The 13,501-nt window shown below is 39.3% G+C and overlaps 1 protein-coding gene across 1 annotated transcript in view; it reads left to right on the top strand.

Annotated features, from left to right (window-relative positions):
- NEK5 (NIMA related kinase 5) overlaps positions 1 to 13,501 on the top strand; it is a 96,632-nt gene that overhangs the window by 29,859 nt on the left and 53,272 nt on the right. Inside the window, 9 exon segments of the mRNA XM_049778483.1 lie at positions 2,317 to 2,367; positions 2,369 to 2,419; positions 2,421 to 2,525; positions 2,610 to 2,691; positions 4,771 to 4,914; positions 7,364 to 7,418; positions 8,085 to 8,148; positions 11,409 to 11,525; positions 12,929 to 13,015. Of these exon segments, the coding sequence (XP_049634440.1) occupies positions 2,317 to 2,367; positions 2,369 to 2,419; positions 2,421 to 2,525; positions 2,610 to 2,691; positions 4,771 to 4,914; positions 7,364 to 7,418; positions 8,085 to 8,148; positions 11,409 to 11,525; positions 12,929 to 13,015 (756 nt within the window).

The raw sequence follows: 13,501 nt of genomic DNA, 5'->3' as shown, positions 1-13,501 counted from the left end.
TAATTGTCATGGGATTTATTGCCATCTTTGTGTAGAAGTTTGGTGTGTTTTTTGTTCTGTCTTGTTTTTAGAGTAGATCTTTCAGTTTTTCTTTTAAGGCTGGTTTTGAGTCCTTGCCAAGATTTTGAGCTGTTGTTTATCTGTGAAGCCGTGTATACATCCGTCAAACCTGAAACTTAGTTTTGCTGGGTGCAATATTCTTGGCGAAGCATTATTTCATTGAGTTTTGCCCACTACGTCCCACCACTGCCTTCTGGCCTTGAGTGTTTCTGGTGACAGGTCTGCTGTAAATTTCAAGGATGCTCCGTGGAATGTGATTTCCCTTTTTCGATCTTGCTGCTTGCAGTATTCTATCTCTATCGGTGGGTTTCATCATGGTGACTAGGATGTGTCTTGGGGGTGTTTCTACTGGGGTCTTTTTAGCTGGTACTCTTCGGGCATGCAGGATTTGGTCACATGTTTTCTTTAGCTCTGGTAGTTTCTCTGTGATGATGTTTCTTAACCATTGATTCTTTCCTGAAGATTTTCTTCTTGGGTCTCCTGGAACTCCAATGATTCTGAAGTTGTTTCTGTTGAGCTTATCAAAGTCTTCTATTTTCATCTTCTCATATTCTTTGAGTAAATTTTCCATTGTTTGATCATTTGATTTGAGGTTTTTTTCTAATCTCTTCTGCTGTGTAAAGTTGTTATGCATCTCATCTTCTAAAGCACTAATTCTATCCTCAGCTGCTGTTAACCTGTTGGAAAACTCATCCATTATGTTCTTCAATTCGTCTATTGAGTTTTTCAGACCTGTTATCTGATCTGATATTTCAGTTTGGAGTTTTCTGTTTTCTGTCTTCATATTCTCTTGATTTTTATTAGTGCTCTGATTTATACTTTCTTTGATATCTGATAGCAACCTCCATATTTCGTCTCTAAACTCCATTTCTGAAAGACTGCTTAGGTAGTTGGTCGTTGTTGGGTCATCAGAGTTTCCATCTTCATTCTTCTATGGTTGAAGTTGGTCTGCGTAGTCCTCCCCATTGTCTCGCTTACGCTGTGGGTTTTTCTACGTGTTGTGGGTGGTACTCATTGGCGAGGTGGAAGGTGCCGCTGGCCCCGCGAAGCGCAGCGGAGCGGCCGGCGCTCACGGCCCCCAAACACTCACTCAGCCGAGGCAAGCCCGTCAGGGGATGCCTGGGGAGGCCCCCAAGTGTCCCTCCCCCCCCCCACTGCCCAAGCAAAGAAACCAGCACATATCACAACTCCAACAGAAACATCCACAGCCCCAGCGAGACACGCCTTGAAGAGATTAATGCTGAATCAGGTCAAAGTTCCCAGGTTGATGCAGCTGGGGGAAGGTCCCAAAATGTCTGCCGGGATCTAGGGGTCCAGCAGTCAGCCTGATCTGCAACTCCGGCCCCCAAACACTCACCTCAGCCGAGGCAAGCCGTCAGGGGATGCCTGGGGAGGCCCCCAAGTGTCTGCCAAGCAAAGAAACCAGCACAATCCACAACCTCAACAGAAACTCACAGCCCCAGCGAGACACGCCTTGAAGAGATTAATGCTGAATCAGGTCAAAGTTCCCAGGTTGATGCAGGCTGGGGGAGGTCCCAAAATGTCTGCCGGGCCTAGGGGTCCAGCAGTCAGCCTGATCTGCAACTCCGGCCCCCATCACTCACCTCAGCCGAGGCAAGCCGTCAGGGGATGCCTGGGGAGGCCCCCAAGTGTCTGCCAAGCAAAGAAACCTAGTTCTAGTCTTTTAAAACAAATTTTGTTATAAATTAAAACAAGTTTTATTTTAAAAGTTTTAACTTTTGCTTTTTAAATTAACATGATATAGAGATTCCTCCAATATTTTTTCATAAACCATAGGGCTGGAGAGATAGCAGTGGGTTGGGCATTTGCTTGCACGCAGCTGACCCAGGTTGAACAGTGGTTTGATTCCCAGCATCCCATATGGTCCCCTGAGCCTTCCAGGGGCGATTTCTGAATGCAGAGTCAGGAGTAACCCCTGAGCATTGCCAGGTATGACCCAAAAAACCTCAAAACAAAATAAATTTTTTCATAAACCAGAAAACTTTCTAATGTCTGACCACCAGCATATGTGTGTGCATATATGCATAAAACAAAATAGATAAATAGTTTTGGGCCTTTGGATGGTCACTCAACAGAAGATTCATGCCTCGTATGTTTGTTTTCCTCCTGGGTTCAATACCTAAGTAGCACTCATTGTATTATATACTATATATAATTTTACTTCATGTATTACTCTAACCTATTGGACTGTATTTTTCTCTGAACCCACTATCATTACTACTTGTCCCTTTTCAGTTTGAAAGGTAAACAATGCTACACCAGCTGGTTCTGAAGATTTGTCAAGCACCATTTTACTCCCCATATCTCCAAGGGTTTTCCCCCTGACCTACAGTCCTTGAGTATCTCAACTTTTCAAAGTATCTCCCAGAGATAGGCCATCTATCAACTCAATTTTGAAAAGATCTTTTTTAGAGAAACTTATTGCCAAATACTTGACTCCTGAGGTAAATTCTGACTCCTGAGGTGATTTTAGCTGAAATTTGACAGTTTCTAGTTAGCTGGGTCTTGACATGTATGTTTGGTTTCAGCTCATTCAGGAAGAATTCAAACATGCTGTCAACAACAGAGCAAGACCATCAGCTTCTCGACCTGCGTGGAAGGCAGTTGACAGTAAGAGTAAGTAGCCATGCAAACCTAAAACCTGCATTACAGCTGTCTACACAAAGAGGTGTAATGTAGGACTGACTGTCTTGGGAGTGAAATTCCACCAAATATATGGGAAACAGACATTTAAAAATATGAATCATCTAAGCTCAGAGAGGAAAAATCATCTTGTCCAACAGTGATTGGTGAGTGTGCCCAAGAAGTTATATAAAGCTTATAAATAACCCAGAGGTATTTTATTTTCTCTTCATTAGTTAGAAAAATTCCATGAAGCAGTGATTTACCAATTAAGAGATCATCGAAGAGCTAAGATCAGCCTTACTTTTGTGCAGGGTCAAGTAAAGAATAAAAAGAAATTCATAGACACAGATAATAAAATTAATTTTACTTTTATAAAATGCAGAGGACGGACTCTTGCAAATTCTTTTTAGTAATTCCTATCCATTTTCCATTCCTCTTGCTTCCTTCTTCCTACTTCTCTCTTTTCCCTTTCTCTGTACTCTTAGAACCTAGTATCTTGGATTTAAATGGTTAATGATGAGAAGCTTTACTAATAATATCCAGAGAAATCGGGGTATATTTTATGGCTGTGATAAATAGGGAAGTCTAGTGTTGAGAAATACCTAGAGTAATAATGAAGTACTGTGTATATTTGTGTATCTAAGATTAAGAGAAAAACTGAAGAAGAAAAGGTATTGAGTTATAAGTGTAAGAGAAAGAAGACTTAGCCATAATGAAATATGGGAGCTTAAAGGAAAATGAGTAGAAAAATCTCTCCAAGGTACTCTAAGAAAATTAAAATTGAGGAAAATACAAAAGGAAAATAAAATTAGATTCTTTGCCATGCTCAATTTGTTTTGATATTGTGTTACTATTGGGTTTTAGAGTGAGAATATTTATAAATAGTTAGAGATGGCAGAAAATGCATTATATATATTTCTAGAAATACTTAAAATAGGAAAAAAAGAACAAATTCACAGTGTCAACAACACATTAAAGACACTAGTCATCTTTTTAACGATAATTCAATGTGATTTCCTAGCTATGATGATTATACGTATTTATATTAACAATGTTTCTGTAAAAGTTATCCATTTCTATTTTTAAAAGTTAGTATTCTTTGTTACTTGAAACCTGTAAAGAAATCCTGAGGAAATTAATTTTTTCTTCCATTCAAAGAAAAATACTAATAATGTAGTGATTTGCCATCAGCACTATTCTTTTTTTTTTGTTTATTTAACCAACTTTATTACATACTTGATTGTATTTGGGTTTCAGTCATATAGAGAAACACCACACAGTCACCAGTGCAACATTCCCATCACCAAGTGTCCCAAATCTCCTCCTCCCCACCCCAATCCCAGACTCTGTTACTCTAGACAGGCCTTTCTATTTCCCTCGTACATTCTCATTATTAGGATAGTTCAAAACGTAGTTATTTTTCTAACTAAACTCACCCCTGGTTTGCGGTGAGCCTTCCATGAGGTGAGCTGCTAACTTTTCAGCTCTTTTCTCTTTTGTGTCTGAAAGTTGTTATTGCAAGAATGTCTTTAATTTTCTTAAAAACCCATAGATGAGTGAGACCATTCTGCGTCTCTCTCTCTCTCTCTCTTTCTCTCCTCTCTGACTTATTTCACTCAGCATAATAGATTACATGTACATCCACTGTATAGGAAAATTTTCATGACTTCGTCTCTCCCGACAGCTGCATAATACCTCCATTGTGTTATGTACGACAGTTTCTTTAGCCATTCATCTGTTGAAGGGTATCTTGGCTGTTTCCAGAGTCTGCTATGGTAAATAGTGTCAGCACTATTCTTAGTAGGTATAAATGTCTCTGGATGGGTCCGAGGCTTCTGGCTCACATGGCAGAGAACATGTTTAGAAAGTATGAGGCCCTGAGTTCCAGTCTAAGCACTGTATGGCCCCACTGTGACCCCAGTGTTCTCTGTATAATAAAAACAAGTTACTAGTTTAAGTAAATATACCATGTATGAAATCTCAGATATTTATACTTCTGCAAGCATCAATATTAAAGGTGTGGAAATAAAACAAATTGAAGTTGTTCTGTTTTGGTTGACTAAGATTCTAAGATACAGAAAGTAAGATTCCAGGGAATGTGCTTACCAAGAGCAAGGCGATCAGTGCCATCTGGAAGGAAGACTGTATTGCACAGAAACCAGTGGGGACCCCCAGCTGGATCAGAGAAACCCTTACCTGTAAGTGATAGTAAGGCTGTTCTATTGTTTTGAAGTTGGTGGAAAAATCGCACAGACCTGCTCATACATGTTCATGGGGAGACTCTTAATTTTGAAATCTGTAGGTTTTTAAACTTGTTGTACTATTCTATATTAGTATTAACATGTTTTTTCATTGGACAGCAACTAATTTTATATATGTTTATCTATTTTGGTTTTGAGGTCACATCTGGCTTTGCTCAGGGCCTAATCTTGACTCTGAGCTCAGAGATCACTCTTAGCAGTGGTTAGGGAACCATATGGGTTGCTAGAAATGGAACTTGGGTCAGCTGTGTGCAAGACAAGTGCCCTGACTTTTATATTATCTCTCTAAACCCAGCTAGTTATATTTTTTAAAGTAATGCTGTATGTTGTTACAAGTATTTTATATATTAGTTTTAGTTTTCTTTTTGTGATTCAAATTATTCTATTTATTTATAAATTAGAAATGAGTTTTTAAAACATATAAGTAGCATAGTGGCAGAAAACATGAAATTTATACTGCTTTTAATTCTGACATCGTATAGTAATTGGCATAATTCTATTATCTTATCACTGATTTTTCCCTGTAGAAATTCTTTGTATTTTAATTATTTAAGTCCACTTCAGCAGTGGACTTTTAGTCCACTTTTAGTTTAAAAAACTAAAAACTTTTAGTTTTTTTTAGTCTTTTATTGTATGCTTATGAAATATTCATGATAAAATTAATTTTGTCTTTTGGGTCCGGAGAGATAGCACAGCGGCGTTTGCCTTGCAAGCAGCCGATCCAGGACTAAAGGTGGTTGGTTCGAATCCTGGTGTCCCATATGGTCCCCCGTGCCTGCCAGGAGCTATTTCTGAGCAGACAGCCAGGAGTAACCCTTGAGCATCGACGGCTGTGGCCCAAAAACCAAAAAAAAAAAAAAAATTAATTTTGTCTTTAAGTTAAGATTGTAATTTTGAGGCCAGGGAGATAGTTCAGTAGGTAAAGTACTTGCCTTGTACATGGCTGACTCACTCATTCCCTGAAAACACATATGTTTTCCCAAACACCACCAGGAATGATCTCTGACCACAGGACCAAGAGTAAGCACTAAGCAGTTGAACTTGCCCTAAACTCCATCCCTCCAAGATTATAATTATAATGTTGGGGGGGAGATTGAGGTCATACTTGACTCAATACTAAGAAGACACCATGTAGTGCCAAGGGGTAACCAACCAGGCTTTCTACCATGCAAGGCACAGAGACTTTACCCATGGTCTATCTGTCTGGCTCTAATAACTATATTTTTATAGTCAATTTAATATATTTAACTGTATATATGTTTTATATTTATCACTATATAGTTAAATATATTATATTTCATTTATATATATTTTATTTTATAGTGTTTTGTGTGTATGTGTTGTGGTTTTTGGGGTTCAACAGGTATTCCTGGCTATGCACTCAGAAAATCGCTACCTGGCATTTGGGCGATGGGGACCATGTAGGATGTGGGGGATCAAACCGAGATCTGTCTCCTGGATCAGCAGCGTGAAAGGCAAACGCCTTACCACCTGCACTATATCTCCTGGCCCCTTTATTTTATGTATTTTTATTTCTTTTCATTTATATTTATATATATTACTGTTTATTTTATTTCTATTTATTTAACTATTATATATTTTAACTATTTTTAGTTATCTTTAACTATTTTTTAAAATAGCAAGACTAATTTGGAACGATTTGATATAAAGACACTTTTATAAATATATTGGTGATTAGGCAGATTAGTTTTTTGTGATTCACTGGGTATAAAAGATACACAGCCTGAATTCAATACTTCGGCTACCATATGTGCTCCCCATACGCTAACCACGAGTGATCCCTGACTGTAGAGCCCAGAGTGAGTCCTAAGAATTGCTGGGCATGCCCCCCACCCAAATCAAACCAAACCAAGACAATAAAAATAACAGTGATGGTTCTGTAAAATTCACACTGACTTAGACTTGTCAACGTGGTAGCTGAGTACACTTTGGCCAGCCTCCTCTTTGTGAATTTCAAAATGTAAAATCAATGTTATTTGAAGGAACTTCTCTTCTCTAACCCCTAAGATAAAAATGGTGGAAAGGCCCAAACTTGCTGCCATGCACAGACCCTATGACCTATTACTATGCCTCAACTTGAATGATGAGGAAGAGAGACCCACGAATCAAATTACTGTTTCTACAATCCCTGAAAAAGACAAGGTAGTCAAGGATTATCATCATCAAGGAGAGAACCACAGTCCATCACCAGGACAAATGGTAATGTATACTTAAACTTCGTCCTCTGAAATATTTTTATAAATCAGATTTTTTTTGAAATCTTTTCAATTTTTCCTAAACAAATTATTCTCAAGATTCTTCAAACTCTTCATTTTAACATTAATTCTCATCTTAATACTTAATTTATTAATTCATGTAACTCTTATATTTGACAGGGGACATCTTCCAAGTGTTTCTCGGGAAGCCCTCAGAGATCCTCTCAGTGATCTGGCAAGCTAATTGACCAGGTTGCTCTGCCCCTGTATTGCTAGGGACTGTTACTTAGAAAGCAGGTACTACAAACTGTCTTACCGGCCCCTCAGAACGATTCTCTTTTCCAATGTCCACATCTCTTTATTTTAATTTAACTTTATTTATTTATTTGGTTTTTGAACCACAAACTGGGCATCAGGGCCTGACTCCTGGCTCTGCACTCAAAAATTATTCCTGGCAGGCTTGGGCAACCATATGGGATGTTAGGGATTGAACTCAAGTCGGTTGCATGCAAAGCAATGCCCTACCCACTATGCTTTAGCTCTGGTCCCTCATTCTGAATCTTGAAAAGACTCCTTGCATTTGCACTTGCACTTCAAGCCACAGATTAGTTGTGAAATCTCTGGCTAAACTGAAAAATGCTCTAGTCCAAGCAGGGCCAGGAGTAGGTCTGTGGCAGAGGCCTTGCAGGGAGCTAGCGAGTGTGATCCAGCAGCCCTGCCATCTGTGGTCCTTGGTACCCCCCAGGTTGTGCTCTTCTGAGCCCTTCTACCTCAGCAGCCCACAGTTCAACCCCAGCGGGTGCCCCTACTACATGTATCTATGTGGCGGGCGGGGAGGGGGGTGGTGGTGGGAGAGGCAAGCTCCAGTTCCTACTCACGTGGAGCTTTCTGATACCCCTAGTGCCGCATATCTTCAGAGGAAACTTGAAGCTCAGCAGTATAAACTAAACGTGGAAAAGCAGTTGGTAAGTTATGAGCCATTAAGATAATGGGAATTGTGGGCCGGGGAGGTGGCGCTAGAGGTAAGGTGTCTGCCTTGCAAGCGCTAGCCAAGGAAAGGACCACGGTTCGATCCCCCGGCGTCCCATATGGTCCCCCCAAGCCAGGGGCAATTTCTGAGCGCGTAGCCAGGAGTAACCCCTGAGCATCTAACGGGTGTGGCCAGAAAAAAAAAAAGATAATGGGAATTGTCCATTTGTTCCCTGCTGGGAGCTGTGGGTGGATCTGTGAGTCAAGTGGAGTCTGCACTGAAAAGCCAGATGACTCTATAAACGTGCCCCTGATTTTAGTATTTTGGGAACCTTCCAAGCAATGGTCAGGATGTTCTAGAGTCCCCAGTGATCCTCACCAACCAGGTTAGTGTGTTCAATGTGTATGTAGTTGGGGGCTGCAGAGCTGCTCAGGTCTTGTGGTGTCAGGGACTTTTAGGGTGGCTACAATGGTACTCCAAGGGCCATGTGGTACAAGAGTTAGAACGTGGGTTCAAATCTGACTGATGAACTATATTGCCCAGCTCCTTGTCCCTAATATTTAATCGCTAAAATTAAAGGATTTATGTAGGGCACTTGCCTTCAATGTGGCTGACCCTGTTTGATTCTGGGTACCACAAATGGTCCCCCAAGCCCTGCCAAAAGTGATTTCTGAACTCAGAACCAAGAGTAAGCCCTGACAACAGCTGGTGTGGCCCCCAAACAAAACAAACAAACAAAAAATAATGGAATTCTGGGAATGGGCTTGAGGGAGGGCTCAGGATATTTTGTTTCTTCTTAGGCTGTTACACTGTGTGACCTTAGGGAGGACCCTATACCATCTGAGCCTATATTTCCTTTTGACTAGTGAACAGGGGAATTTCAGCACTCCCACTTTCCCTCCCCATACAAGAGCTATAAGTTCTTTAATTCTATTTTTATCAGAATTTTACTTATTTTTTTTTTAAAAAGTGGCCGTTGGGGCTGGAGAGATAGCTCAGCCATAGGGCATTTGCCTTGCATGTAATTGATCCAGGATGGATGTAGTTTGAATCCCGGCATCCCATATGGTCTCCCGTGCCTGCCAGAGCAATTTCTGAAAGAAGAGCCAGGAGTAACGCCTGAGCACCGCCGGGTGTGATTAAAAAAAAAAAAAAAGGTGGATATTACACTTTATTTTAAATGAAAGCTAGCCTTTATCCGTAAGCGGAGTCCAAATTGGGGGTCCTGAGGGAGTCTGGCTATGTATCCTAGGGTGTATCCATTTATTAACACTCTTGTTTGAGCAGCGCCAATTCTTTGATTCTATCCACTTTCCTAATCCCATGCTGCTAACCTTCCCAGAACTTTAATTTCACAGGAAAGTTTTACCAGTTCAGAAAATGACTAAGATCTTATCTGGTAGTAGATATTATTGGTTGCTTAGGACAAAGGACAAAATTGTTTTATTCATTTTCTTTACTTTGACAGTCCATATCTTTTATAACTGCTTAATAAAAACACCAAGTTTCATAAATGATATACTTCTTTTTCTTTACTTTTCTTTTTTCTTTTTTTTATTTAATTTTTTTAAACTTAATTTATTTAAAGAAAATGTATTGACACAATTAATCATAATACATTTGTTTCAGGATGACAGAAGGCTGTTTTAAAAGATAGAAAGAAAATAGAAAATCTATTATGTATTACAATCTGGGGACTTTAGGGACAAAGTAATTGTACATGGGTTCTGTTTTATTTTTCTTAATGTTCTTTGGCTGAAAGTTCAAAGTTAATATATCAGCAATGGGACTACTGAGAATTCTGTTTATGGGTGATTGTCCTTCCACTGTAACTTTACCTTGTCCTCTTTCTTTGCATGTTTGTTCTCAAAATTAAAAATAAAAAATTAAAAAAAAAGAAAATAGAAAATCTAAGAGAAAAAAAAGAAAAAAATAATATGGAAAAAAAGAAGGAAAAAATTTTAGCAAGTATATTCATGAAAATTATTGTAAAACCAATTAAGTCATTAATTCAATAGCAATAGGTTTAGTAAGCTTCCCCTCTCCCTTATTTTTATAAAGATAGGAGATACACTAAAAAAGATGTGTTTGTGTGGCAGTTGTTTGCATAGGCACAGCAAAAATATGGGAGAAATAGAAAGGAAAAACCTTAACAGGGGGACCTTACCCATGAAGTTTTCTGGCACAGACCAACTTCAGGCTCCAGACATACTAGGTTGTCAACCCCATAGTCATTCTCTGTCCACTCAATAACAGCTCTCTACCACCACAATTGTTGCTGTCAGGTTTCTATAGTTATAGATCCTGGCTTCTGTACAGGTCCTATGTCTAAGTCCGGAAGATGTGTAGCGTCTTCTGGTTTCATCTTACCAATAGATAGCATTGCAGAGAATCCTGCCCTAAAAGCAGACTGTTACTATTACCAGGTCATAGGGTATCATAAGAACCCTCTTTGGAAAGTCAGTGCCATGGCGGTGGTATTAGGGCCTTCTTGGTAGATTTTGTTTGTTTGTTTGTTTGTTTTGGGTCACACCCTGTGGCACTCAGGGGTCACTTCTAGCTCTGTGCTCAGAAATCGCTCCTGGAAGGCATGGGGGACCATATGGGATGCTGGAATTTGAACCACAGTCCGTCCTGGATCAGCTGCATGCAAAGCAAATGCCCTACCTACCGCTGTGCTATCTCTCCAGCACCCCTTGGTAGAATTTTTATTCCTGGTGATGGTGTAGGAAACCATGATTGTTTCCATAAATGCTATTCTTGGTTCAGGGGTGAATGAATGGTCAAGATCTGATCTACTGAAGTCTAAGCCAAGTCACTCTGCCAAGGTGTAAGGTCCCACTGCAGTATAAAATTTTGTGTGTTCCTATCTCTATTAGATAAGAAATTATTTGCATATGCAAGCTTTTCCCATTTTGATGAGCCTATGCAAAAAGGAATAATGCCACAAGATGTTACTGATGCATGTGGGGATCGAGGTATCAAGACAAACAATCCCATAACCTTTTTCTTACATGAACCTAAACAGAGACTTATCTACTAGAATACTGTACTAAACAGATCCCGAAAATGGGGGAAACTGCTGCTACATAAGAAGATATTTGATAAAGTTTCTGCCTATTGAAGGAATGCATCTAAAGAGATATTCAAAGGAGATGTATAATGACATACTTCTTTTTAAGAAAATGTCAAGGTCAAACCCAGATATTGTCAAAATGCGAGTGTGCATGATAAATGATTTCATCCAAATAATAGGGTCTTCGTCCATCTTCTGCTGAATCCAGACATCACCAGAGACCAGAGCACAGACGTGCTGGACAAGAGCCTCCATCCCAGGAACTGCAATCCAGGAGAAATGAAATAAAGGAACAGGTGGGAAATGGTTTCATTTTCTTATACTCTACAGAAAATGTCACATCCTGTCACTGTCTTTTACATGTGATGGAGTGGAATGTTTACTTTCCATAGAGCCTGCAGCAGACCAGTTGTACTACCACTTTGGGACACACAGTGAGCACCATTCTGGGATCTTTTTTAAGAGAAACAGAGCCAGATACCTCTCACTTTCTCAGGAAATAAAGCAATTATCAGGGTTTTTGCAGGGATTGGTAAACCATCTATTGTTACCAATTGAGAAATTCTTTTTTTGTTTTCTAGATCTGTTTTCCAGAATTCAACAAATGTTGGTTTACAACAGATTTATTCCTTTCTTTCAGACTGACTTTCAAAAGAGAGGGGTGCATTAGGGTACTCAGGGAAGGGAGATGGGTATATTGGTGATGGGTGAGGTGTTGGAATTATGGGCATGAGAAACCAATATTGATAGTATTGTAAACCACAGATTCTTAATTAAAAACAAAAACAAAACTAGAATTACTGCTTTACAGTTCTGGAAGCTAGAAGTCCAAAATCAAGGAGCCAGCAGGACCATGCTTCATCTGAAGTAAGCAAGTGAAGAATCCTCCTTTGCTTTTTCCACCTACGAAACTGGGGAGGTTGCCTAGATGCCTTGGTTCATCACCACCACTGCAATATCACTGTCCCAGTCCAGTAGAATTCCTCTGGGCATGAATCTCATCCTCACATGCCCATCTTGTGAAAGAACACCAGTTATATGTGAACTTGGGACCCACCAAACTCCAGTGGGGACCTCATCAATTTATTTTTTTCTTTTGGGGTTACAGCTGATGGTGCCCTTGTGTTTACTAAAAACAAATGGTATTTGAAGCTATTTTTGGCTTGGTGCTAAAGGGTGACTCCTGGTGGTTCTTGAGAAAAACCAAGCAGGTATCAGGAATTGAACCTAGGGCCTTCAATGTGAGAAGCATATGTATTCTCTCCCTTTGAATCTGTTCCCCCAGTGTGACCTCACATTAACAATTCCATCTGAAATGACATTGTGTTCGAATATATTTTTCATATACTGGAATTCTGGGAATGAAGACTACACGTATCTTTAAAATTCAACCCATAATAGGATCATTTATTACAGTAGGAAATATAAAGTTATTGTATATCATGAGCACACTGGGGTTTTACAAGAATCAGATTCCCTGTGAGCTACCATTGCACTTATGGAAAGTGAGTACCACAACCAAAACATGGAGCAAATTATTATTTTCAGGTCTAATCTAACTTGTTTTTTTTTACTGTCTAATCACTTGTTTTTAATATCATCAGTTGCAGAGAGATGCCTTAAATCATTTACAATCGTTTTACAAAATTTGTTTAATTTATTCACAATCATTAAAAAATTGAATTGGGATTCCTTTCAGGAATATTGGAAGCAGTTAGAAGAAATACGCCAACAGTACCACAGTGACATGAAGGAAATTAGAAACAGAATGGGTAATGAACTGGAGGTAAATGAATTCATACTCCTAAAGAAAACACTCTTTTATTGATTTAGCAATAACTAACTGAGCAGATATTAAAGATAGTGAACTAGCAGCCAGATAAATAATATAGGGATTAAGGTAGTTACCTGGCTTTAGGCCAGCCTTGGTTTGATCCAGGGCGCATATCTGGGAAGGGCCTCTAGGTTTCCTAACCTAGAATAAATAACCCAAAATAAAAATAATGATTGATCTGATAGAAAGATAAATTTTTGTAATCACAAATTTTTATTCTCTCCTTCCCTGTTCAGAGGTTCTCTCTTGTCCCCCCATCAAGAAAAAAAAAAGAGAAGGGGCTGGAGTGGTGGCATATGATCCCCAGCATCCCATATGACCCCTCAAGCTAAGAGCAATTTCTGAGGGCATAACCAGGAATAATCCCTGAGTGTCACTGGATGTGGCCGAAAAACAAAAAAAGAGAAAAGATAAAAAAAAAAAAAACGATTTTTTTTT

This window comes from Suncus etruscus, chromosome 8 (assembly GCF_024139225.1).
Source record: "Suncus etruscus isolate mSunEtr1 chromosome 8, mSunEtr1.pri.cur, whole genome shotgun sequence".
Lineage (NCBI taxonomy): Eukaryota > Metazoa > Chordata > Mammalia > Eulipotyphla > Soricidae > Suncus > Suncus etruscus.
Note: the sequence above shows the minus strand (reverse complement) of the source record. Positions and strands in the feature narration are given on the sequence as shown.